Source organism: Plectropomus leopardus, chromosome 16 (assembly GCF_008729295.1).
Source record: "Plectropomus leopardus isolate mb chromosome 16, YSFRI_Pleo_2.0, whole genome shotgun sequence".
Classification (NCBI taxonomy): domain Eukaryota; kingdom Metazoa; phylum Chordata; class Actinopteri; order Perciformes; family Serranidae; genus Plectropomus; species Plectropomus leopardus.
Window position 1 is genome coordinate 15,822,717 of NC_056478.1, and position 23,623 is coordinate 15,846,339.

Here is a 23,623-nt window from a genome sequence, read left to right on the forward strand (position 1 = left end):
CATAAGGAAATGTGTGACTATTTTTACCTTGCCTATTTTACCCTTGACTAAATGGCTCTTCAAAATCTGGATTTATTTATTTTTTGGTTATTTTTCAGACTCTTTACGTAAATATGTAAAATATAAATGTAATCAAAGTATATTAACATACCCAAGCCAACTCTGATACAAATTTGGTCTTCTTTAGTCCTTTTTAACTGAGATTATGAAGCTACAAATTGAATATGGGCATGCTCTCCGTGCAAATTGACATTCCTGCATTGAAACGCCTCCTCATGTCTTCGAGGAAACCAGCATCCTCGCCTCCAACACCTCTGACTGGTTAAAATGAACATTTTTTGCAGTGTAATCTCAGTATCTCGGAGAGAGCCAACAGTATAGAGGATGCTTGCTGACGGTGATGCGCACCAAAAGGCTTCTGCTTCATTTAGAGGACTTACATGAGAATTGATGGGTATTTTTGCGTAACGGCAAAGCGATGGATTCTCCCGCTTTTTATCACCTATTTGGCACACTGTTGTGTTGCGGAAGACGGACATAACATCTAAAGGAGTTGTTCCCCCCCAAAATAAAGGCTTGTTTTCAATACCTGAGGCTTCTCGACGCTTGGAAATTGTGGTTTGTAAACTTTAGGCTTTATAGTAAGATAATGCATTTATCAAACGTCTTTGCTGGGTTGATTTTATCTCTTTTCCGCTGTTAAGGTGCGAAAAATCGCTTGGAAATGTCCGACTTCCACAACCGGAGCCAAACCAGCGCACGTCGCAGTGACTACGTGTGGCAGTATGAGTATTATGACGACGAGGAGCCCGTGTCTTTTGAGGGACTCAAAGCGCACAGATGTAAGCTGAATACAACTGTATGCATCACTGAGACAAGCTTCCATTGCTTTCGCTGCCCTTTTCTGTGCGTGCGCACTTGCTTTTTAGTGCGTGCGGGTGTGTATGTGTATGCGATGGCTGCGCCAGCAAACAGGGTTACTCACCTTTGCGTCTGCTAATTAAAACTAATTCATTACCCATGGCACATTTCACTCCCAGCCTTATCTTTACTGCTTCAGCTGGAGGGTGACACGCGCTGCTTCCCTCCCAATAAACTATTATTTGGCAGCAATATTTCATGCAGCACCTGTGCTGGCGTTATTCCAGTGGTAATGACTTTAAGAGACCAGATCTCTCAGATAATTTAACGACATGCCCATGACCAATTTGAGAAGTCCTGAATGCTCACTTTAAGTAAGTAATTGAGGATTTTGATCTCCAGAGGAAGAGAGGGGCCCCTCAGAGAAAATGAATAAAATGAAATCTCAAGTGCAGGAGGAGCAGAGGGATGAGCTCAATCATTAAATCATGTATTATAATAAGTTCTTTCTTCTCTGACATTTCAGACTCCATCGTCATCGGCTTCTGGGTCGGACTTGCTGTGTTTGTCATTTTCATGTTCTTTGTTCTCACGCTGCTAACAAAGACAGGAGCGCCACATCAAGAGTGAGTACAGTTTTCATTATTTTTTATACATCTAGCCCTGGCCGGGGGGTGGTCTGGGGGTGGACCCATGGGGAGGCATAAACAGACAGGATTGTAATGAGCTTTAGGGAGGCATTTGCACTTTTGACTGTAGATTAAGTTGAGCAGCATTTTAATTTGGGTAACCACTGGGTGTTCTCATGCATGGTGTTATTGAGCTTTTGTGGGAAGCTGACATTTGACTTGGAGGTGAGTTTCATATGTCCAAAGGCACAATGCAATCTCAAATAAAGATAAGCAGTGGGAACTGGGGGAAAATCATTTATATCAGGTCAGACTGAGAACGTCCATGAGGTCAAGCCAAGATGAAATTGGAAATTTATTGACTGGCTGGTTATGACTGTCTTTGGTGTGATTTTAGACAGCGAAAACATGACGAGGAATCTTTAAGTGTTCAACTACATGTTCATTCAGTACTAAAATGACATTAAATGATATTTTCAAAGATCTTTCCTGCTTCAACCTCACTTCACTGCTGTGATCTTCTTTCGCAACAGAAATCCAGACTCTGCTGAAAAGCGCCATCGACCAGGCAGCTGTCTGGTAGACATCGATGGCCCGCAGGAGGAAAATGACAAAGCCTTCTCTCGTCCTTTGCTAGCTGAGTCCCGCTCATATTTTCATTTCTACATCAACGAGGAGGATCAGGGTCAGGGGAAGCAAAAACAAGGGGATGAGAGAGTTAGAAAGCACAGTGGGGCCCGAGCCCAGCAGGGGCCCCGAGGCATCAGCTCCTCTGGGATGGACGAGATGGAAGAGGATGTTGAGGAAGCTCGGGGACACCAACCTCTCAACGGACTAATAGAGGAGAGTAAGACCGACAGAGAATGTGCCTTCTTTTCCCACTTCAACCTCCCTAACTTTGTGAACTTAGAGCACAGTTCAACACTCGGAGAGGATGATCTGCTGTACGAGCCGTCCGCTATCCTGGAGCGCCAGTCTCACTCTCAGGATGCTCACTGTGACATCCGCTAAGGCCTTTTCTTCAAAGGTGCGGACATAGTTTTAGTGTAATAGTTGCTACCCTTTCACATGACCATTTGTGATCTGAGCAGGAAACACACACATCTGCCACACAGCTACCTTTTGTCTAAAAAGCATCTCTGCTTGGAGCTTTTAGCTTTTTCAGAAAGCATACATTCAAATCAACAAGTAAGAGGGCAGAGGAGACGACCTTCAACATAAGTGCAACTCACAGTGAAAAGATTACATTTCTTTCAAGGTTTCAAGATAAAACTGCCTCCCAAATTGTACCTTTTACATCTGCTGTTCTGAAGTGGACGTGGCTGTATTGTACCTGAAGTAGATGCCATTTCACAAAGTAAAGTGAGAGGACTGTGGTTCACCAGGGAAAGATGCTTTCTACAATACCATTTGCTGTTATTGCTGTCTTGCTTTCTTGTGCAATTCTGGACAATGGACATGATCATTCCAATAGGACACAAGTGCCAGTTGGTCTACAAACAACATTAAAAGCATGGAATTGAATTATTTTTGCTCAAAATGAAGTGCCCTCTGTTAAGGTGAAGTATACTTTGACCTTGTGATTAGTAGCACAAAATCAAACATATCATTGTTCTATTGCGAGGTAGGTTACCTGAGACCTTGGATAACAATAGCCGTGTTTTCATGAGCATATTTTCATGCACATTTTGAAATATTGCATTAAAAAACAGTGAAAACAGCAAAGTTTGATAAAACAACAGCAACCTCCGGGCTGAAAAATATAAGTGGGTATAGCTGCGGCTGGAGCAGCTATGTGAACTGCCAGGGCATGGTTTTTAGGGGGCATGTGATGTATGCTACAAACACAAATGTGGCGGCAGCTATACATGTCTCAAAAAATTAAGCCAGTGCACAAGTGCCAAAAACTGCAGTTCCTCTAATGGCCACTTAAGGCTGGCACCACAAGCGGGTCAACCTCTATAGATGCCATGTTAAAATGCTTAACTTTACAGCACAACATGCTGACATCCTCCTACAAAAAACAGTTGTGGTCTTTATAGCTGTTTCCCCCCTATTTGACAGTTGCATAGGGGGGGATTTTTTTTAATCAACATAATTCATTTTATTAAGTCTTAAAGTTACGCATATGTAAGAGCACAGCCGCTTGAGTGACAGGCTGTGAGTCAGATTTACCCCAAGGTCCACCACAGCTCCACCCACTCATCCAAATATGGTCATTTCTGGCTCCAAAAACCAAGATGGTGAAGGCAAAATGACAAATCTGAGACATCAAAACGGCAGTCCGCAAACGAATTGATGACTTCAAAGTAGTTACGTTCATGATTTTACACAGTCTATGGTTCCGACATAGGAAACACCCAATTCACATGACTGATCAGCTGTTTCCGCTGTCGGCGTCTTCGTTTGTGCATTAGAATCGTCACATTAGTGGCAGCTCACCTGATAGACTGGGAATCTTGTGTACCCAGGCTGTGTCCTTGCCGCAGAGGCTGTAGCTTGGATTCCTGCAGCCCATTGCTGCATGTCATCCCCTGTCTCCCCCATTTCATGATGAAGCTGTCCTATCAAATAAAGACAAAAAAAAAAAGATCTCTAAGAATTCATTCATTGTTTTGTTTCCAGACAGTATAAAACATGGTCAACATGAGACATCAAAGAATTAAAACCTGGCCAAAGAAACAAACCCCTGAAGAAATCTAATATTCTCTTGTAGATCTATTACATCGAAAGGCGACTTTCCGGTTCAAAACCTCCCTTTCTTCTACTCTGTTTACTGGTGGATTACAGCCATGTGTGAAGCATGCTGCATAACCTGTTTGCTCCAAACCAGTTGATGGAAACAAACCTTGTTCACATTTCATTTTTGTGACATTTGAAAGGTTTCCTGGAAACTCAATTGGCATCTGACTGGGAACACGGCTACTGTGATATCATTACTTTTGTAGACAGGTTTCTTGAATCAGAAATTATTTTGATTGTCCAAATAAAGCGTAAATAGTTTTGGTTATTCAACCCAACACTGGTGTGGTGTTGTATTTCTTGACAGTAAACATTCTAAAAATGAAATCACACAGACTTACAATTTCATCAAGAAGAGTCCAGTCAAATACAAACTTGGGGCCCCCACCTACTCACTTGGTAGAGCGCCATATGTCCAAAGGCAATGTCTTTTCCACAGTGGCTATTGATTCAATTCCACCCTTGGCCCTTTTGCAACTTAAACAAAGCATTTCAGCATCTTGTAGTTTTTTGTTTAGCTTCTAGTACGAATTCTATTGACTAGTTTGGTTCACTCTCATGAAAGCAAAATCAGATACGCTCTCTGTACACTACCTACTAAAGACTAATTAGTAAACGTGGTTGGGGATATCATAAATAAAGAGTCACATATTTCCTTCAGGAGTGGTGGAGCTGAAAAGAGAACGAATATTGGACTTATATTTGCCAGGTGGCCAGAGACATAACTCTAAATAAATACCAATTTTGCTTTGTATTTACTGGATGTGTAAATAAGTTCACTAGCACTTTCGTCATATCCACTTAAAGCGATAATATGTCAAAGCTTCTTGTGCTGCCTCCAAGTGGACTAAAAAAGGTTTAATTTAAGTAGTACCTTTGGAGTCTTCCTGTAACAGTGCATTAAATTATCTGTGCTGGTATGAACACTTGTGTAAAAGGACCAAATTAAAGCGAAGTTTTGGCTTGTTTTTAAAAATATGTTAGCAATATCTTTAATGTTCAGGTAGGTCTGACTAAAGAAATGAGTCATAAGACCTACAAACATTTAACTGGGCACCACTGCACTTCTATCTGAATCTTAATTAATGCAGAAATCGCCTTTTCGGTCAAAACAAATTAAATTACTTCAAGCCATATCGGGTGATGATTATGCAAAAGAACATTGCGAGCCATTATTGTCAACAAATGCCCGAGCTACGTACATTTAACTGATGCAGGGGATGTGCTGAGAATGTCAGAGAGTCTATCAACATTAACTCAACACCGACTCCACAAAATCAGTCTTTTGCCCATTAATTAATTCTTTTTAGGACACAGCAGGGAAAATAAACGTTCAAGCACTTAGTCCTCTGTCCTCTGACATATTTCATGTTCATTAAAAGGCGGGCAGGTTGGACCAGGATAAAATGGGAAATGTGATTAGTTCATTTCCGAGAACTGTTTGCTGGGATGGCTTCTGCATTTTGTCCCTTTTTGTGTACCAAGCTCACTAGCAGGGAAGTGGGTTTTTTTATACTTTGGTGAAGCAGCAATTAATCATTTTTCTCAACAATAAAATATCATCTGTCATGGAGAATAGTGTTCAAGATCACATATAAAACTCACATGGTATTAAAAAAGCTATGTCAAATTTTCTCTCCCCTTTCTTTTCTATTTCTTACTAGTAAGCGCAGACTACCAAACAGTGGAAATATTCCTGCATTTGTGCCTGTGACACCAAGCTGAGGACAATGGATACAAGCATCAAGCATCATTCGGGGTGCAGTTGGCTCTGAGAAAGTTAAGACAGCTGAGAGTAGGGTGGGCAGACCGCAGTTGAATAACTGAGGTTATGTAATGTAAACATGAACAAATGCCAAGGTCTATAATGTGTTAATAGCTGTGCTAAACACCCAAATCTCCATGCTCATCTACCTGCTCAAATCTGCTGGATGGTTTTGCAAAAACATGGAGACAAAGAGTATAGAAGCAAGTAGAGATCATGAGATCATGCTAGAGGGCCACTAAAAAGTCCCTTCTATACACAGTCTTTGCATTTATAGACAGTACAAAACCCCGCTGGCATCAGGCAGCCCAAGTCTGTGATTTTAGACAGCATGCTGGCATCTCATAAGCAAAGAGACATGGCAGGCATGGCATGCAACACAACAGCATCATCCTCTAATGTAACATGTATCACAAGCAGTAGTGGCACTTGAATAGCAGAACCTCAAACTAAATGACTTAAACATAATTTGAGACAGTTGCTGTGGTGATGTTGGACTGAAATGGCTTGGCGATGAAGGAGGGAGCAGCAGTGGATCACATTCTTGTTTCTCTTTTGAATGAGGGAGTGTTCAGTTAAACTGTGTCCACTATATAGTCTGAAAGACAAGAGTGATGACCTTTTATGCATGAGAAGCTGTGTGTACATATCCATCTGTTTACCTGTTTTGCAAACTGTGTGTGAATGACAGTCTCTTTTCTTTAGTATAACTTTATTTACACCCTGTCTATAACTTCTGGTATTCTTTTTATAGAAAACATGCAGGAATGACTTGCTGTCGACTCCAGATGCCACATGCCTCAGGAGTTCAGCTCCAAAAAAGCTTTTCCAATTCTGCATTTGTCTGCTGGTGAGTGTTGGGGTGGGCGGCCTCCAAGTGTGTAGTGAGCATCAACAACCAACGGAGGGGGCAATGGAGTTATGTCAATTCCCTGCGGCACGTCTGCCATTTGCTCTTTCTCCTAGAATGCCCCGAGGGGGTCTGTAGGCATTGTGGTTGACAGGTGGTGAGCTGCAGTGACGCTTCAACAAATGAGCAACAACAGCTAGAAGCGACTGAGAGGGCGAGGACAACGAGGAGGTGGCAGAGGACCAGGAGGAAGGGGTGAAAACATTGATGTTTGTTGATTCAGAAAATCCTCTGCGATCTGATGGGTGTTCAAAACACAATGTCAGTCTGACTGTAATTACATATTCGGTTTCAAGAAAAGAAGACACGCAGGATATTTTTGTGGCACTCATGCTGTCATGATATGAGCAAGGGAAATGTTGTCGAATATCTACAAGACGACATAAAGCCCCGCTTCAAAGAAAAGCACCGAAGAGGAAATGCAGTGAAGATAAATTCCTTCTCAACAGCCTGTGCAGTTTCACTTTGTGAAGTTAGCTCTGATCTACATAACTCAGGCAAATTTAACACATATCATTCAAAGACAAGAAATGTATTTGTTAAGGTACGTATACAGGTCTAAGAGTTACCTGAACAACTAGATGACTGCTAGTTGTGTGTTGTCTGAGTAATAGTGGTTTTAAAAGGTCTTTAGCAGATGTACAACATAAATACTGCTGATGACTCACTGCACCAACTCATGTATACAAGGCTCAAAGGCTCTTTATTTCTTTCTACCTGCATTGCAGCCTAGAGTTTCATAACATGTAGGGGAGGGTTCTGAGCCATTTATACCAATAAAAAGATTTTAAGTATGTATTTTGGGGCTTTTTTCCCTCTTTAAAATCGACTTAAATTACCCCATAAATGAGAGAAGACCAACAAAAAAAAGTGCTAATCAAGGAGTCCCTGCTTGATCCTTGTTTCAACTCAGGGGTCACCGGCATCAAAAATGTTTATGACCCCATTCTATACACAGTCTCATTAAAAGGAGGAGCAACCAGTGATCACACCTAATAGTGACAGAGCCTTTTCCCAACTTGTTATACTAAAGTGTGGCTATGTTTAACAATTATTTTCCTCCACTGACCTCCAAAAACTACAAAATGTTCAGAATGCAGCTACCCAGTTGCTCACCTACTACTGCTGCACAAAACACATAACATCCATCCTTCATCACCTTCACTGGCAGCACCAAATTCACCTCTAGATCCTTCTGATTACCTACAAAGCTCTCAATAACCGTGCCCCTTCATATCTTACTGACCTTCTCTGACATCACTCCCCCACACGCCACCTCAGATCATCACATTCCAACCTTCTGACTCCCATCACCAAGACCAAGTCCAGCACCTTGCGGCACAAAGCCTTTGCCGTTGCTGCCCCAACCCTCTGAGGGTGGGCCTGGTGGCTCAGTGGATAGAGCAGGCATCCCATGTATAGAGGCTGTGTCCTCACCGCAGCGGCCGCAGGTTCAACTCCAACCTCGGCCCTTTGCTGCATGTCATTCCCTCTCTCTCTCTCCCCATTTCACACTTGTGCTGTCCTATCAATTAAAGGCAAAAATGCCCCAAAAAATATCTTAACAAAAAAAAAAAATCAACTCAAAACCCACCTTTTCAAAAAAGCCTACAATACATGTCTCCCACTGCCCCCCCCAAATCTGAACTGTCATATCCTCTACATTTTGTTTTTGTATTCTGTTCTTTGTATTTGTTATTTTATTTCATGAAAGCATCTTTCAGTCTTATATTCTTGGTTTTGTAATTGTTTTTCCTTTTGAATTCCATGTAACATGTCTGAGTACCTAGAAAAGTGCTATATAAGTCCTATCTATTATTCTTTTTCTTATTGCCCTTACATCAGTGACAATCCTATTTGAAATCTACAAAAGAAAAATTGCCTGGGGTTTCTTATCTTAAACTAATCTAAAAGACATGCTGAAGGACAGCACACAAGAGCCTTTCTGTGGTTCAGTAAAACCTAAAAATGTATTTTTATTCTAACTTCACTGTTAGACTGACACTTTGGGCCCAGCAGCCAGTCGATTCATATCTCTCACCAATCTGGGTGGATGCAGAGAATGAGTGACTCTTTCTGTCTCCCTCAACAACAACAAAGCAGCTGTTTACACACGCCTCCGGTGGAGCTGTAACAAAAGGAGACCACTCGCAGTGAGCAGCTGTAACTGTATGAATGTGACAAAGGGCCATGCTGAAAACAATTCTTGGCACATGCTGGAAAACTTATCCCTGGATGAACCAATGCCTCAAAAACCTCTTACTACGCTGAATATTATAACTTCAGTCAATCAGAGTTCCTCAGTAAAGTAGAATGAGTGACTCTCCCACTCATATTTGCATTGTCAGTGTAACTCCAGAATTAATCCAGGTCAATTAATGGAGTCAGCAGAGGTGAAGAAACATTGAATGGTTTATTTTTTTTCTGTAGGGCTTTTTTTAAAATCAATTGCCTGTTTAAATGGCTCCAAACCAGAAAAACTAGACTTCCACTCCTCTGAGTGATAATTAAGATAAGTGGCATCATTTTCCTATGTTGCCGTTGGCACAGCGGGCATGCAAGCACTTGTTATAGTGGAAATGCAAAAAAAAAAAAAAAAAAAAAAAAACAAAGAGCAATTTTCTTTCCCCTAAAGTAAAAATTATACACCTGAACAGATATCACCGGGGATACAAGCCTGTGAATTATCAACATTTCATTCATTCCTCGTGTGGTTTGCTGTGCAAGAGAAAAGAGGCGATGTGTAAATTTTTCATAGGGTGGATAATGAGACAGGTTTCAGTTTCTGTAGCACATTAATAAGTCATGGCAAAGACACAGAGAAAGCAGCCAGAATGTATTTGCACGTGTTTGTGAATGTGGTGCACGTCAGAGGGGTGCACAATGTTGGTGTGTGTAACAATGTGTAAGAATTGCCTTCACCATTGTTTTAAAAATTGGGATCTTGGGTCAGTTAAAGATTAATGAATGGAGGTTAAATTTTTTAAAATTTTTGTACTGGTCTATGTGTTTCTTCTGTGTTTTTATTTTATTTTGTTTATTTCTTTTTATCGTCTGTATTTTTGTTTGTTTTTGCTATTTCGATTGTGCAGCACATTGGTGGGCTGCTGTTGTTTTTCAGTGTGCATTAAGTGTGCATTACTTTTCATAGGAAAATGTACAGACAGTTTGTGAGAACAACCCACAAGATCACTCACAGACATGAAGAAATATAAAATTTTCTTCTGTTACTCAACCTTTCCTGTTTAAGTTTCAAAATAAAAGCACTCTAAAAACATTTCTGTTTACTTTTACATATTAAATTAAGATTTTTACTGTAAAATATCTGCATGACCGTGTTGTTGATAACACAGTGGCTTGCATGGCTACATAAATGAGTGGCGCATCGGCTTTTAATTGTGTGCAATAGTTATATCAGCGGGCAGCTCTGCAGCAGAGATGCAGCAAAAGCATGAACACCACAAGCCTGCGAGGTTGCAGCCCACACATTAAGTGTGGCCGGAGCCTAAGGGAGGCTCAAGGGAAAAAATATTTGTAGCTCCAGGGAAAAAGAAAACAAAAACGAAAACAAAGTTACACCACAGCCACCCTATCACTCTGATTAATAATGTACAGTCCCTAAGGTGCAGTCAGTACAGGCACAAATATAACACAAACAGGTTACCAGTGATGATAAATATAGTATGGTTGCTCATAAATATTTTTGTGCAGTGCCAATTCTGGGTAGTTGGTGTAAAGGTGCAAGTTAATAAATAGTGTTTATGATTATGGACGTGATGTTTTCTTAATGTCAATCTCAAGCAGAGACTTTACTTAAGACAATAAAGGGGGTCGTTGACTAATCTGTGCCCGCTTTTATGGGAATGTCCTACAACCCTGAGAGCTGACAGCCACAGTCGCCTCTTTGTTAGTATCCCTCACAGTTGCACAATAAACCGCCCCAGCTGCCTGCTGTGTCACAGTGCCCAAAGCCTCAGGGTGTGTTACCTGGCCCGGGCGGATTCCACATGAACCTCAGCCCTCACCACCATGGGAAAAAAATAGCACATCTAAAGCTGCATTCACAATGACATCTATGTGGCGGAGTAAGCTTTGATTTTTTCTCATTTTTAAAACGCACTTAATATTAATGCGGCAGTGCGGTGCAGGAGGGACAGGTTACCTCACTGAGACGGCGGCAGCGCTCTCTATGAGGGTTTCTGCAGCGGGCACTTTATTCCCCGAGGAAAGACGGCAGGAGAAACTCTGTAATCATGGTAAGATCTGTTTATCGCTCTATAGTGACGTGCTCGTAAAGGAGATGAGCTGGGGCTTGTGGGTTTTTTGGTCGATAGGCTATTTAAGGGCCACTGTTTGTTTTGGTTTTATGGAGCTACAGTTTGTGCAGAAACCTGTTAGACTTCCATCAGGACTGCGCGGGCTGTCAAAAAGCTTTTTAAATGAGATGAGTGAGCGAAATTATGTGTCTATAACAGTTTAATTTCACATGTCAACACCTCAGGGTCTATCTCTTAATAAAAAAAAGTTAGTTATGATAGTATTATAACCCATAGCCTAATAAAATTGGGTAAACGGGACCGTTAAATGTCCAAAGTAATAGATGGTTTTTTTTAGAAGCCATGATTACCAGAGACACTCCCGCACCTAAAGGCATCTGTGGGTAGTGTGACTAATTGAAACCTGAGAAGAAGTATGCCTTAATTCAAACTTTAACCGTATTACTTTTCCTTTACTAAAGAAACTTAAAGAAAAAGCCCAACAACGATTTTTTTTCCTGACAAAAAGTAGTTAAAGGGTTAAATTCCACAACTAAACTGCATGGAAAGACTGACTTAAGCTACCCGCCAAGTGAAACAAGGGCACCCAGGTTTGGAAAGCCAAAAACTGAACTGTACAGGCTCTGAAACCCACACAGTCAGTGCGTCATTTCCCCTGGAAAAGTTTGTTTGGATACGGCCTCCTGCTGCATTCATGTGCTACGGTAAATGTAGGAAATTTGAGTGACATGAATGAGGCGCCTCAGTAAACATAGGATAGCAGTTATTTATCATGTCTATCATGTCGTTCAAACTTGTTTATTAAACGTTTTTGATCAGTATTAGACACAGCGGGTCTATTTTGGAGCACTTTGTGAGTTCACATGCTGAAGGGCAACATTGGAGGGACATGTGAAACAGGATGTTTGGAAACTAATAGAAAATTTTGAGCATCAAACACTTAATTTTCTGCATTCTAGTGAATTTATAATGCACCAATATGTGCCTCTCTGCATCATTTCTTGGTGTAAATGTCTTTAATTTTGTCAAAATGAAAGCCCTCTGATGTTTTTTTGGGAGGAGGACAAATGCACGTTTTATATATTGAAGGGGACCTGTCCCCTGCAGCACCCCTGAAATCTGCACCTCTGTTGATGATGCTTTTGTTTACTTAAGCTTTGCTTCCAAATTTAATTTCTGCACTTTGTTAACCTACTTGGTCTTTGCTACAAGATCAAATCTGGGCTCACTCAGCCCGAGGTTTAGCAAGTGTCTCACATATTTGACATCCAAGTGATATTTTGATACTTGAGGTGCAAAGCTACGTTGTGTCAACATTCAGATATCACTACACAGCATACTGTGGTAATAATAAGAATTTTTAACCCAGTTTCTAGTAGTTTATATGTATATTTTTAAGTGATTATATAATAAAACAATAAGCTAGACTGAACAGGTAAACACAAATCTGTATTTTATTCTCTTTTGATGGAGTGAAGCTGTCTGTGTGGCTTAGTCTCTAAAGCAGAAGGCCAAATACCAGATTGATATGTGTAGAGACATAGGGCACGCATCAGTAAATATGTTCTGACATTAACGCTATATGGAACGCACATATAGAAACATACGCCACGCTTCAGAAGTTGTGAGATTAGAGACATTAAAGTGTGTGCCAAATACTTTCAGTACAGTTTCATTGTTCATTTCCCACACACTCCTTTTTTAAATGTTTAACGCAGAAGAACAGGTAATACATTAAAATTACACATGACACCACACAAAAATCCAAAACATATAAACTTATAGTGAATACTTCAGAAATAATGAAGTTATGACAAAATATACCAATTTCTCGCCTATAGAAGCTGTGGTTTTTAAGTTACTTAGTTTCAAGATCAATCATTTTTAATCTATAACAAATTGGCTAATAGTCTGTGGTGGATTAAGTATTCAGATCCTTTACTTATGTTAAAGTACTACATACTGAAAATATACTCCACTACAAGTCTTGCATTCAAAACCTTATTCAGTACAAGTAAAATGTACTTTAAGTATAAAAAGTAAAAGTACTAATTGTTTAGTTTGTCAGTGTTTCAGTTGCGTTTTATTGCTGTAGTTGCTTAAAGTTGTACTAATTTAACTGCGGCTCAGAGAAACACTCAATCCTGCTGTTTATCAGAAATATTCAAATTCAAAACCACAGAATCTGGAGATATATGCTGTAGCAAAATTGTTATCTGATGAGTAACTAAAGCTGTCAGGCAAATATGATGAAGTAGTAAGTCTCTGAGATGTATTCGAGCAGAAGTATAAAGTGGCATAAAATGGAGCTACTTAAGTAAAGTACAAGTACCCAGAATTTGTGCTTAAGTATGGTGCTTCCGTAAATAGGCTACTTATATTTCTGAAGCATTCAGTATAACTGTTTTTGGTTTTCTCCTGCGTTAAAGGTAATGTAAAATGTTGTGAATTTTTGAAGCTGAAGAATTTACTGCTATGTATGAGGGTTATCAGCAAAAAATCCACCCCCCCAAAAAAAATTCAATCAGTTACATAAATCTAAGTCGATTCTCAACAATACTTGAATTGCTTTATCTTGCCATAAGATCACAATCTACTGTATATCGACTGCCTATGGATAAGTACCTTGAACAACCCACTTCAAAAACTTAAACTGTGCCTTTAAATATTCAAAATTGGAATGAGTGGGAAATATATATTTCTGTTGACTGGAATTAATTGTCTAACGCATATTAAATTGTTTTAGATATATATATATATATATATATATGCATATAGATATGGGCGTTTATTGTGGCCCTTGGTATGGATATGAAGGTGTTACATGTGTTGTTACATTTGCATTTAGGGGCAGATGTAGGCTAACACTGACCTGGCCTTGTAATCGATATTTTGATTCTAACATTGCTTTTAAAAACATTTCATAATTGTTAGCACATGTACCATAAATATGTTACCTAGATTGTTTTTTTGAAAAGTATCCTAATTATTCAAGAGGGTTTCGAGTAATAAAATAAAAAACAGAAATTGTTACAACTGTCCTTGGTCTCCCTTACAAAACTGCTTAAAATATCCCTACAATTTTAATGTGACTGGCTGGAAGTTGTTAATATTAAAGTAGTTTATAAAAGTTTTGTTTTTCAACTCGGAAAAATAAATTACTAAGAATTTTCATAGCAGCCGGTCATACAATTAATCCTGACTTCGGCTAAAACATATCAGCAAAATCAAACTGCGTCCAGATGGCCGACCACTTGGCCTTCATAAGTGCCACAAATTTACGAGGAGCACGCGAAGGCATCGTTTTACCACCGGGTTGCGTGCGCTCCGCTGGAGGGGCAGAGCCTCCACCGCACACAGTCACATATCTCCGCTGCCACGGTGTGCCAGCTGTGGATGCTTTACTGGATGCAAGGAGGACTAAACTCAGCATGTTCGTCCTTTAGATGCGCAGTTTAGCGCAGAAGCTTTTCTATACAAAGTGACGTTTTTGGACTGGGCCGAAAAGTTTTCTTCTATGTCTAATTGAGGGTGAGTTGAACCTGAAACTAAAGGAGTTGCTCAAAGTTAGACAGTTAAGGATGGATCTATCACTTTGCTACGGCAGAATATCTTTTTTATTATTTTTTTTTAAAAATTTTTGGTGATCATTTTCTGCTCTTTCAAGCTGCCATTGTTTATCCTGGTGGAATGATTTTGTTTTTGTTTTATGCTCTTTAGGAATTTTTGTTCTAAACCAAAATCATGTTCACATCCTACATAAAGAATCTGAATGATATGGTATTTTCTACGGTAAGCTTACAGGTTCTATGCACTCCTGCATGTATTTGCTATGCTGAGAGATGCATGGCCGTACTAAAAAAAATGTCTGTGAACAAAACCTGTACTTATGTTTACTTTAGATCCCAAGCCTGCACTCCCTTCCTTTGTTCAATGGCACATTATGATATTTGCACTACCACGTGTCAGCTCATCCAAAGCATATTCCTTTGAAATACGCATGTCGATTAACTGCCGCCTCATGTGTGCGTGCAGACATTTATGTGAGTTTTTCTCTGCTTTGCTTTTTAGTCTGAGAGCCCCGAGGAGCAGCAAAGCACTGGGGTCTTAGGTCGTATTGGGAGCTGGCTTTCTCCATGGAGGGGAAAGGGTCCAAAGAGTCCCACTGAGAATGCCTTGCCAGCAACTGATCAGGCTCCTAAATCAGAGAGGGAAGAGGAGAGTGAGGAGTCCGTGAGACCCTGGGCACAACAGTGGGAGGAGGAAAAGGGACAGAGCTGCAATCCAGACCCACTGTTTTTCTCCAGAGACAATTTTCCCTGTGAAGAGGGGGACGCCACGCAGTCTGCCCGCAGAGACGGCTCTGTTGTGAGCAGAACTGAGACAGCAGAAGGAGGTCCAAAAGAGGAGGAGTTTTGGGAGTTCAGGAAGAAGAGAGTAGGGAAGGGCAGAGAGAGGGAGGAGAGCAGCAACGGTGCTTCAGCGAGCGGGAATCCTGAAAAGAATGCCAGTCATCTGACACATCTCTCTTCCTCCTCTGAGCAGGGAGTGGTGTGGGACTCTGACCGGGTGCAGCCTCGGGCCCAGAGGCGAGCACAGGCCCAGGCAGGCGGGAAGCTCCATGTGTACTTGGAGGAGACTAGTGTGATTCAGCGCGGCAAAGACACCTGTGCTGGACAGGAAGTTCAAATCACAAAAAAGAACTTAAAAGTCCTCCCCAAAGCAAAATTGTCCCAAAGTTTTGATTTGAATTCAGAGAACAGAAGGACAAATGTTCGGCCAGCTGTTGGGTCACAGAGTTATTACAGTGCCCTTGTTGGAGTGTCACTGAAATCACGCCAAGACTCACGCACTGAACCTGAAGAACAAACAGACGCTGACAGCATGGGGCGCAAAAACGCAGCTAAAAGGAGAGTCAGGAAGAATTCTCAGGGAGATACGGGGAACAGCCCACAGGAAAAAATGCCTCCCAACGCCCAACCTTTTCCAGAGGGAATCCCTCCATCAGATAACTCAGTGACCAGTCCTCAGGGCAAAAGTCCAAAGACACACAGGAGAGAGTCATCTGCAAACTCCTCCTCCAAGCACAACCCCTCCTCTCAGGCTTCACCTGAGGGAGTGGAGAGTAAGACTTCCTGCTCAGCAGAACAGTTGGACAAATTCCAGAAGTCAAACTCCGTCATTGCAGCGGGTCTGGCATGTGCGGTTGATGGGGACGCAGACATGGAGGACGACGACAGTCTTTACCAAGTAGAGAGAAAGACAGAGACGCCAGAGTCCAAACGCAGGAGTTTAAAGGTTTCTCGGAGTGAGGTAAAGCTTTTTACCAAATATGTGCCTTTGAATCCAAAGCAAAGTGCAGAGGGAGACACCCAGGATTTACAGTCAGTGCGAAAGAATAACAAAGGTGAAGCCAAGGAGAAGCACGAAACTGAGATTGATGCCAGGTAAGTCTAAATGTGAGAACTTAAACATAAACACAGTTTGTGATTTGTTACTGTAACAATGACTCATCACATTTCCATAAATTGCTGTATATGCAGCAAAAATCTTAAATAATGTAAAAAAAAAAAAAAAAAAAAGGAAAAACACTCCATTAAACACCACATTTCAAGATTCTAGATTACTTTGTCACTAGGGAAATTTGTCCAGTCTTGTTAGGAATAAATGCTTATTTTGTACAACTAGTGCACCCCCACACTAGCAAACATTTTTCCTACTTGCCTAGCTTTTCTCTGAGACGCCATTGCTATCAAAAGAATGTGGTTAAGGCTATGGGTGGATTGTCACCGGTGTATCCACAGAGAAACAAAGATGTGAGTCATAACACACAAAGTACAGCCCTGTGCTTAAAGATTGGTATTGCAAGTACAGATCAGATATGAAAAGAGGTCAAATAAAACTTAACAAACAAAACAAACATTAAAATAACATTGTCTGTGGCTAACAGTTGAATGTGGGGCCTGTGTGGGTAATAATTGGGCTGAAAAATGGTAAACGGTATTGGCCCCATGACAATCGCCAACATGGATGGGTTTACCCTAGACAACGTGTCTATTTTGGGCCCATACCCACTTGGTACCCACGTAATCCTAGCATCTAGATTAAAAAGCAGAATTTGCACCATAAAAACAGGCCTATATTACACACACACACACACACACACACACACACACACACACACATGCTACATACATACATACATACATACATACATACATACATATATATTATATATTGTTTTCCCTCTGTAATCAGTTCATCTAGTGCATGACAGGCTCGGCCAAGCAGGTGCGTAACAAGCCTAGCAGGTTGGGCTCACTTCTTAGGTTCGGGCAGAGATTCAGAGCTCTTGTGAGCAGTTGGTATGGGGCCTTTATGGGAGCTGTTTAGAATGTCATATAGGGCCCTTTTTTATATCCATATACTACCCTCATACACATGTTGTTTGGGCTACAACAGGGTGAAAATTATGGCAGTTTAATACATGAGTAAAACTTTAAATGTTTTTTCAAAATATGAAATATATGTTAAATTTGATTTCTTTCCCTCTTATTATACACAGGCTACATGAGCTGAAGAAAATTGATGAGGAGCTGAAGCCAGTCGTTGGCCACATTGCGGATAAAATCGGCCTCTTTGAGCACTCAACAACAAGAATCAACAAGCAGACCTTCCAGACCCCGAGGAGTGCTGATGGCTCTCCTGTCAGGTCAGCCACTGACAGGCTCAAAGAAAATGTTTTGTCATCAGAGCAGAGGTCAAGATCAGCTGAGCGTTACAGCCCGGCTAGGTCCAGCTCCACTTCGCCTGTCAGGGTGAAGCCATTGACTGTCAAGGAGCGAGCGAGGAACTTCACAGAGGCGTCTAAAACAGAGAACAGTGCAAAGCTGCCTCAGAAACCAGCCTTGACAGGAATATCTCAAAAGTCCCCCTCATCTGTCACAGTTGCTGCATCAAAGTCACCAGAACTGGACAATCAGGGTCGACTGGATACTAAAGAGCAAATACAAGCAAAAGAAAAGTCAGAGATAACATTGAAACCAGATGAACGAGATACCATCGCTGTGGGGGGAAAGACTTCCATTCCTAAAGAACAACCTGCAGACTCCAAAAAGAACGACGCAGCAGCCTCAAAAACAGCAGATCAAGGTACGAAACATGACAGTGTTGAGACAGATGTACCAGTTAAAGTGACAGCTGATGCAGAACTGGCCAATAGCATTAGCCCACAGTCCAAAACCCCAAGCAGAACAGGCTCCCGCTCTAAAAGAAGAAAAAGTAGAGAACCAAGCAGTCCCATCAGCCCAAATAGTGAAAACAAACCAGACTGCTCCACAAATAAAGAAAAGCTCAGTGCAACAAAGCAGCAACAGGTGGATAAAACAGCGGATAATCCTGCTTCTGCCTCCAAACAACACACAGAGGAAGTCTCATTAGCGTCTGATAAAGCCCAAGAAAATTCACCTAACAAACAGTCTTTGTCTGATATCACGCAGAAAACACTTAAGAAGGATTTGCAGGTTTTGGACAAACAGAAGACACAGTTGGATTCATCATCTGAAAAGGGGAGTATTGACAAACTAGTCAGTAGACAGAAGGGATTGCCTGAACCATCTGTCAGCAAAGATGAACCTGATACTGCTGCCTGTAGCAGTGAGACAAAGACGCGTATTGACAAGGATCCCGTTATTTTACCCCAGAAGGAGGAAAAGGCTGGGGGACACAGCCTCCTATTCACACAGAGGAAGGAAAAAGCCTCCAAGGATGGAAGAGAAACTTCAGCCTCCTCCCCCTCACATGCGGATATACAACCTGCTGACAATATGGCGCAAGAACCACCTGTTGAACATCTCAAATCACCTGAAGAATTGACAAAGCAATCTGAATCAAAAATTAAAGGAAAAATAAGAGAAACAAATGAAAAAGACACAGGGCAAACAACTCCCAAAAGGGACACAGAAATAATAAATCAGGCTGAAAGTAAAGGTGTAGAGAAATCAGAAAAGGTGGAAGTCGAAAAAAACAATCAGACAGAGAAGAAAACCAAAGAAAAAACACAGCAGCTCCTGCATTCAGATACAAATACTACAAAAGCAAAGGCTTCAGGCAGTACACGAGGTATTTCGGGGACAGAGGCTGTGATGGATAATGAAAGAAAAAACGCTGGAAGAAATGATGAAAAACAGACGGTTAAAATCAAAACAACATCAGAAACAAACCAACCAGAACTAGCCTCTCAGTCCTCAGAAAAAACTGTAACGTCTGACCTCCCTGCTGAAAAACATGTCAGACAGACTAAGACTATACGTCAAGAAAAGGCTTCCGTTTGTGCCGACACCCAAACTAATGAGGCCGTGAGTGCGACGAAGAGTGAGAAAGGGTCTCCTGAGTTGCAAACAAAGTCTGCGAAAAGCCCCGGAGCAGAAACAGAGCCAGTGGTGATTGCAGTCGAACCACAGCCTCATTCTGTATCTGTGGAAAAAACGGAGAATTCTCCAGATGACTCATGTACACATGGAGCTAATGATGCTCAGCTCCCCAGCTCAACATCTATTACCAAAGCAACTACAGCAGCTGAGAAAGTGACTGTAAAAGCCGCTTATGACACTCCATCTCTGATAACTGCGCAGACGGATAATATGTCGGACAAAAAGTCATCTGTTAAAGAGCCTACTCCTGTTTCTGTCTCGAAACCTGTGAGCGGCAAGGAATCAGGGCAAGATGATGAGAAAAAGGGTTCAAGTGTCAAATCAGTGCCCACAGAGGTCAAAGTCTCAGGAGAAGGAGATGTAACGAAACCAGCTGCTGGGCACTTACAGAGTGATGAATCAAAAAATGCAGAGAGCACAAATGATATCACATCACTCAAGGGCACTAAAAAATTAGCACAGAGCCCCTCTGATAGCACTGCTTCGATCTCCACGAATAATGTAGGAGAAAGGACGGCTGAGAAAACTGCCCATTCACAAAAGAAAGAACTTTCACCTCTTGCTAATGGTGATATCGTCCAACTTCCACCACTCCAGACATTCAAAAAGGAAGCGGCCACTAATAAGATGAGTCATACTCCAAAAGCACCCACTTCCCCACAAGCTAATAAGCCGATCACACAGTCAACCCAGCGATCAACCATGAAGAAGCTCCATTTGCCTCGGGGACTAAGCAAAGACGATTCTGCAACAGGGCATGACGCTCCCTCTAGTTGGCTGGATGTGGACTTCCCCAAACAGAGGCTTAAACTGCCGCCACCCAAACTGAGCTCTTCCGGAAGTGAGAGCAATCTTCTGGACGCTTCTAATGATCTTGATGATGACGATTTTATTGAGAAAATCAAGAAGCTTTGCGCCCCGTTCTCTCTCCCGCCACGTAAACACAATCAATTCCGGCCACCTCAGCCGCCATTCGCCATGCCGGCCATCAAGGAGGTACGCAATGAGAAGACGTTCGACCCTGAGGAGTTTAAGTTTGGCTTGAGGAAGAAGAATAAGTTCACCGTAGACACATCACCAAGTGTTTTAGCCATGCTCCATGACAAGGAGCCAAAATCTGGCCTGAAGCCTGCCAGGGCAAGCTTGGCAGATCGGAGCTTGCTGATCAGCAGGATGGACACTCACTCTCGCCTCAGGGACAAGAGTCCTGAAGAGGATGAGGAGGATGGAAGAAAGGAGGAGGAGAAAGACAACCAGGTTAAGGTGAAGTCTCGTTTGGAGGGTAGCTGCGTCCTCAGCAGCCTCACCTCCTCCATCCTCAGAGGGAAGAAGAATGGAGTTCAGGCTGAAGGTACCAGCTCTGGGGACGTGTCCCCCAGCGAAACCCCCCAGTCAAGCCCCCCACCGCCAAGCCCAACCGCCACAGCTCCCCTTAAAGACACACAGGTCCTTAGCAACAGAGAGGAAGCCCCGGCTGTGGAGGCTGTGGTCAGTGACTCAGGCCCTCCACTTCCCTCCTTTAACGACATCAAGCTGCCGGACTATTTAGAGAAGTACCTCCCCCGAGAGCCGGCAAAGCCAGTGCAGAGCATACAAGGACAGGAGCAAGTGAAAACAGAGGTTAGTTTTTCTGTATGTTATTTTCACCAACTAAAAATGCTGTGAATGTTAAAGGTGAGATTTCACAGACGACATAGATCTTGCTTGCACATATTGAGTTCAAGAAAAGGAATGATAACATCAACAATTGTCAAATGACAGGAAATACTCACAGAGCCAAGTGCTCTTTTTTAACGTCTCTAAATAAAGTGCTGCAGGAATGAGTCCTAAAACCAGGAAATGAGTTAGCATTTTAGCACTCCCTGTTCCCTCTTTCCAAAGTCAGTGGGTTTTTGAATGGGTTTTTGGTTAGAAGCCTCAAGCAAAGTCTGTGGTTAACACAAGCTTAAGAGACTTTCAGGTTTTGTTCTACAACATAAAATATGTCAGTAAATACCCCAATCGCAAACTTTGATGCTTTTATGTTTCTTCAAAAGGGCAGTTGCTAAAAGAGGCTAAATGAGACTACAGAATGCCATCACACCAAAATTGTGGTGTTGTTGTGCTGATAACATTAAGTCATGCAATAGTGTAGTTCATTTATTTCCTAACTTTTTAACTCTAGAAATTGTGTTTACACTTGAAATCCTAAAAGTGTTGTTCATTTGTGAAGGTTATCTTACTGAACAAAATGTGTGAGTATCATGATTATTCATTGCCATGGACCTTATTTTCCTGCAATGATCCAAAATCCAATGGAAAAATCCCATAGGCTTTCTAATGAAGGAACCAGGGCGACACTGTGTCCATCCACATTAAAAATGTCATCACTGCACCACTCCATAACAGCAGAAATTCTGTAGATGTTTTGTAAGAAGAGATGCTCAATGAAAAACTTCTGTGCATAACTGATAGTTTTTGATTTATTCATCAGGTGAATGGCAAAATGACAGCTCTTGCATCTGGAGGTGAAACAGGCCTGGCTGTGAAACCAGCTCTGGTGCTTCCTGATGCTGTGTCTCCATTTCTTCCCGAGATTCCTCCCATAACACATCCTGCACTGCCTGAGCTTAAGCCGCCTCTGGCTCAGCCTCAAGGAATACTAAGAAATAAGGTAAGTATGTGGCAAACACACCATTAAAGTATACCTAATAGTTTAAACTGAAGCTGCACATCTCTTTGAAGAATGAGCTCAGACTGCTTGTTGAGCTAGACACTATTTAAATCCTTAAATTCTCTTAGAGCTGCTTTACCTTTGCTTTTTATTAAAAAATCCCCATTTTTTTAATTATATTTGCATTTTGTGATCATCATTAAGCTTTTCAATCCCCACAACAGTGGATCATTCATCCCTTAAAAGGATTAAGGGCTGCAACTCATGATTATTTTGGTAATACTTATTCACGTGACCATCGTTTTCTAATCATTTCTAATAAGTTTAATTGAAAGAACTTTTAATTTGTTACTAATAATCTCTAAAATTATCTCCTTGAAAAGAAAGCTCCAATTTAACCCAAGTAAATACTCAATGAACTGCAATATATGACAGTATTTTTTGTTTTTCATATATGTTGAATTATACGTTTGCCTGTTGGCAAATTCCACATTTGTGCATGTTTAAGCTATCAGTTAGAATCATTTAATTGGAGGTTTACCTGTTGAGTGCATGGCTCAATTTACTAATTGTTAATAACTGGTTATAATAGGCAAATATATATATAGCTCTTTCTAAAAACCTCTAAAATAAAGCATTACCATTTCTTCATTTAAAAAAAAAATCCATTAATTGTTTGTTCTGTAAAGTGTCAGTAAATAGTGAAAAGTTTTCCAAAGCCCAGGTTAACATATTTAAAGGTCCAGTCTGTAGGATTTAGGGGCATCTACTAGCAGATGTGGTGTATAATATTCCTAACTATGTTCTCATTAGTTTTTTATCACCTAAAAGTCAAGTCAGTGTTACCTTAGAATGAGCTGTTTATGTTCACATACAGAGCAGGTCCTCTCCAACAGAAGCCCCATACAAACAAACCCAACACTGGCTCTCAGTTGGGTCATTTACATTTTTGTGTTGGCCACTACAGCTCTCCAACATGCTTTGCACGCGATTGAAGTTTCAGTTCTGCAACCTAGATGCTAGATGCCACAAAATCCTATACACTAGACCTTTCAGTGCTTGCCTTCAGTGCTTACTATGGAAGATAAGAGAGAAAACAAGCAAATATTTACATTTCCAGAGCTACAGCAAATGAACTTTTGGCCCTTTTGCTTAAATATTAAACGTAAATCATCAAAATTGTAACTGACTTTATGTTACAAGCTTTCTAGTTGCTGTAGTTTTTTCAGTTTTTATTTGCTACTAAACTCACAAGTTGCCTATTTTGCGTGTGCTGAATTAAGCAACACTTTTTCCTGCTGGCAATGCCCACCAGTGTGCTGCATAAAAACAAACTGAAAACAGTGCAGTCTCC

The 23,623-nt window shown here is 41.3% G+C and overlaps 2 protein-coding genes across 3 annotated transcripts in view; both read left to right on the forward strand.

Annotated features, from left to right (window-relative positions):
• The first annotated feature begins 382 nt into the window (after positions 1 to 382).
• LOC121955092 (melanocortin-2 receptor accessory protein 2A-like) lies at positions 383 to 2,594 on the forward strand. The gene is made up of 4 exons (XM_042502882.1): positions 383 to 618; positions 705 to 842; positions 1,388 to 1,487; positions 2,024 to 2,594. The coding sequence occupies exons 2-4, from the start codon at positions 725 to 727 to the stop codon at positions 2,499 to 2,501; spliced, it is 696 nt and encodes a 231-aa protein (XP_042358816.1). The 5' UTR covers positions 383 to 618; positions 705 to 724; the 3' UTR covers positions 2,502 to 2,594.
• An 8,358-nt stretch (positions 2,595 to 10,952) lies between these two features.
• Positions 10,953 to 23,623, forward strand: part of LOC121955947 (beta/gamma crystallin domain-containing protein 1-like) — a 38,919-nt gene continuing 26,248 nt past the window's right edge. The window contains exons 1-5 of one of the 2 annotated variants that reach the window (XM_042504042.1): positions 14,553 to 14,715; positions 14,905 to 14,976; positions 15,256 to 16,631; positions 17,750 to 21,236; positions 22,090 to 22,269. In XM_042504042.1, coding sequence (XP_042359976.1) covers positions 14,929 to 14,976; positions 15,256 to 16,631; positions 17,750 to 21,236; positions 22,090 to 22,269 — 5,091 coding nt within the window. In that variant the 5' untranslated portion in view covers positions 14,553 to 14,715; positions 14,905 to 14,928. Of the gene's footprint in view, positions 11,164 to 14,552; positions 14,716 to 14,904; positions 14,977 to 15,255; positions 16,632 to 17,749; positions 21,237 to 22,089; positions 22,270 to 23,623 lie in introns of those variants that run through there. The other variant, XM_042504043.1, reaches the window with a different exon arrangement.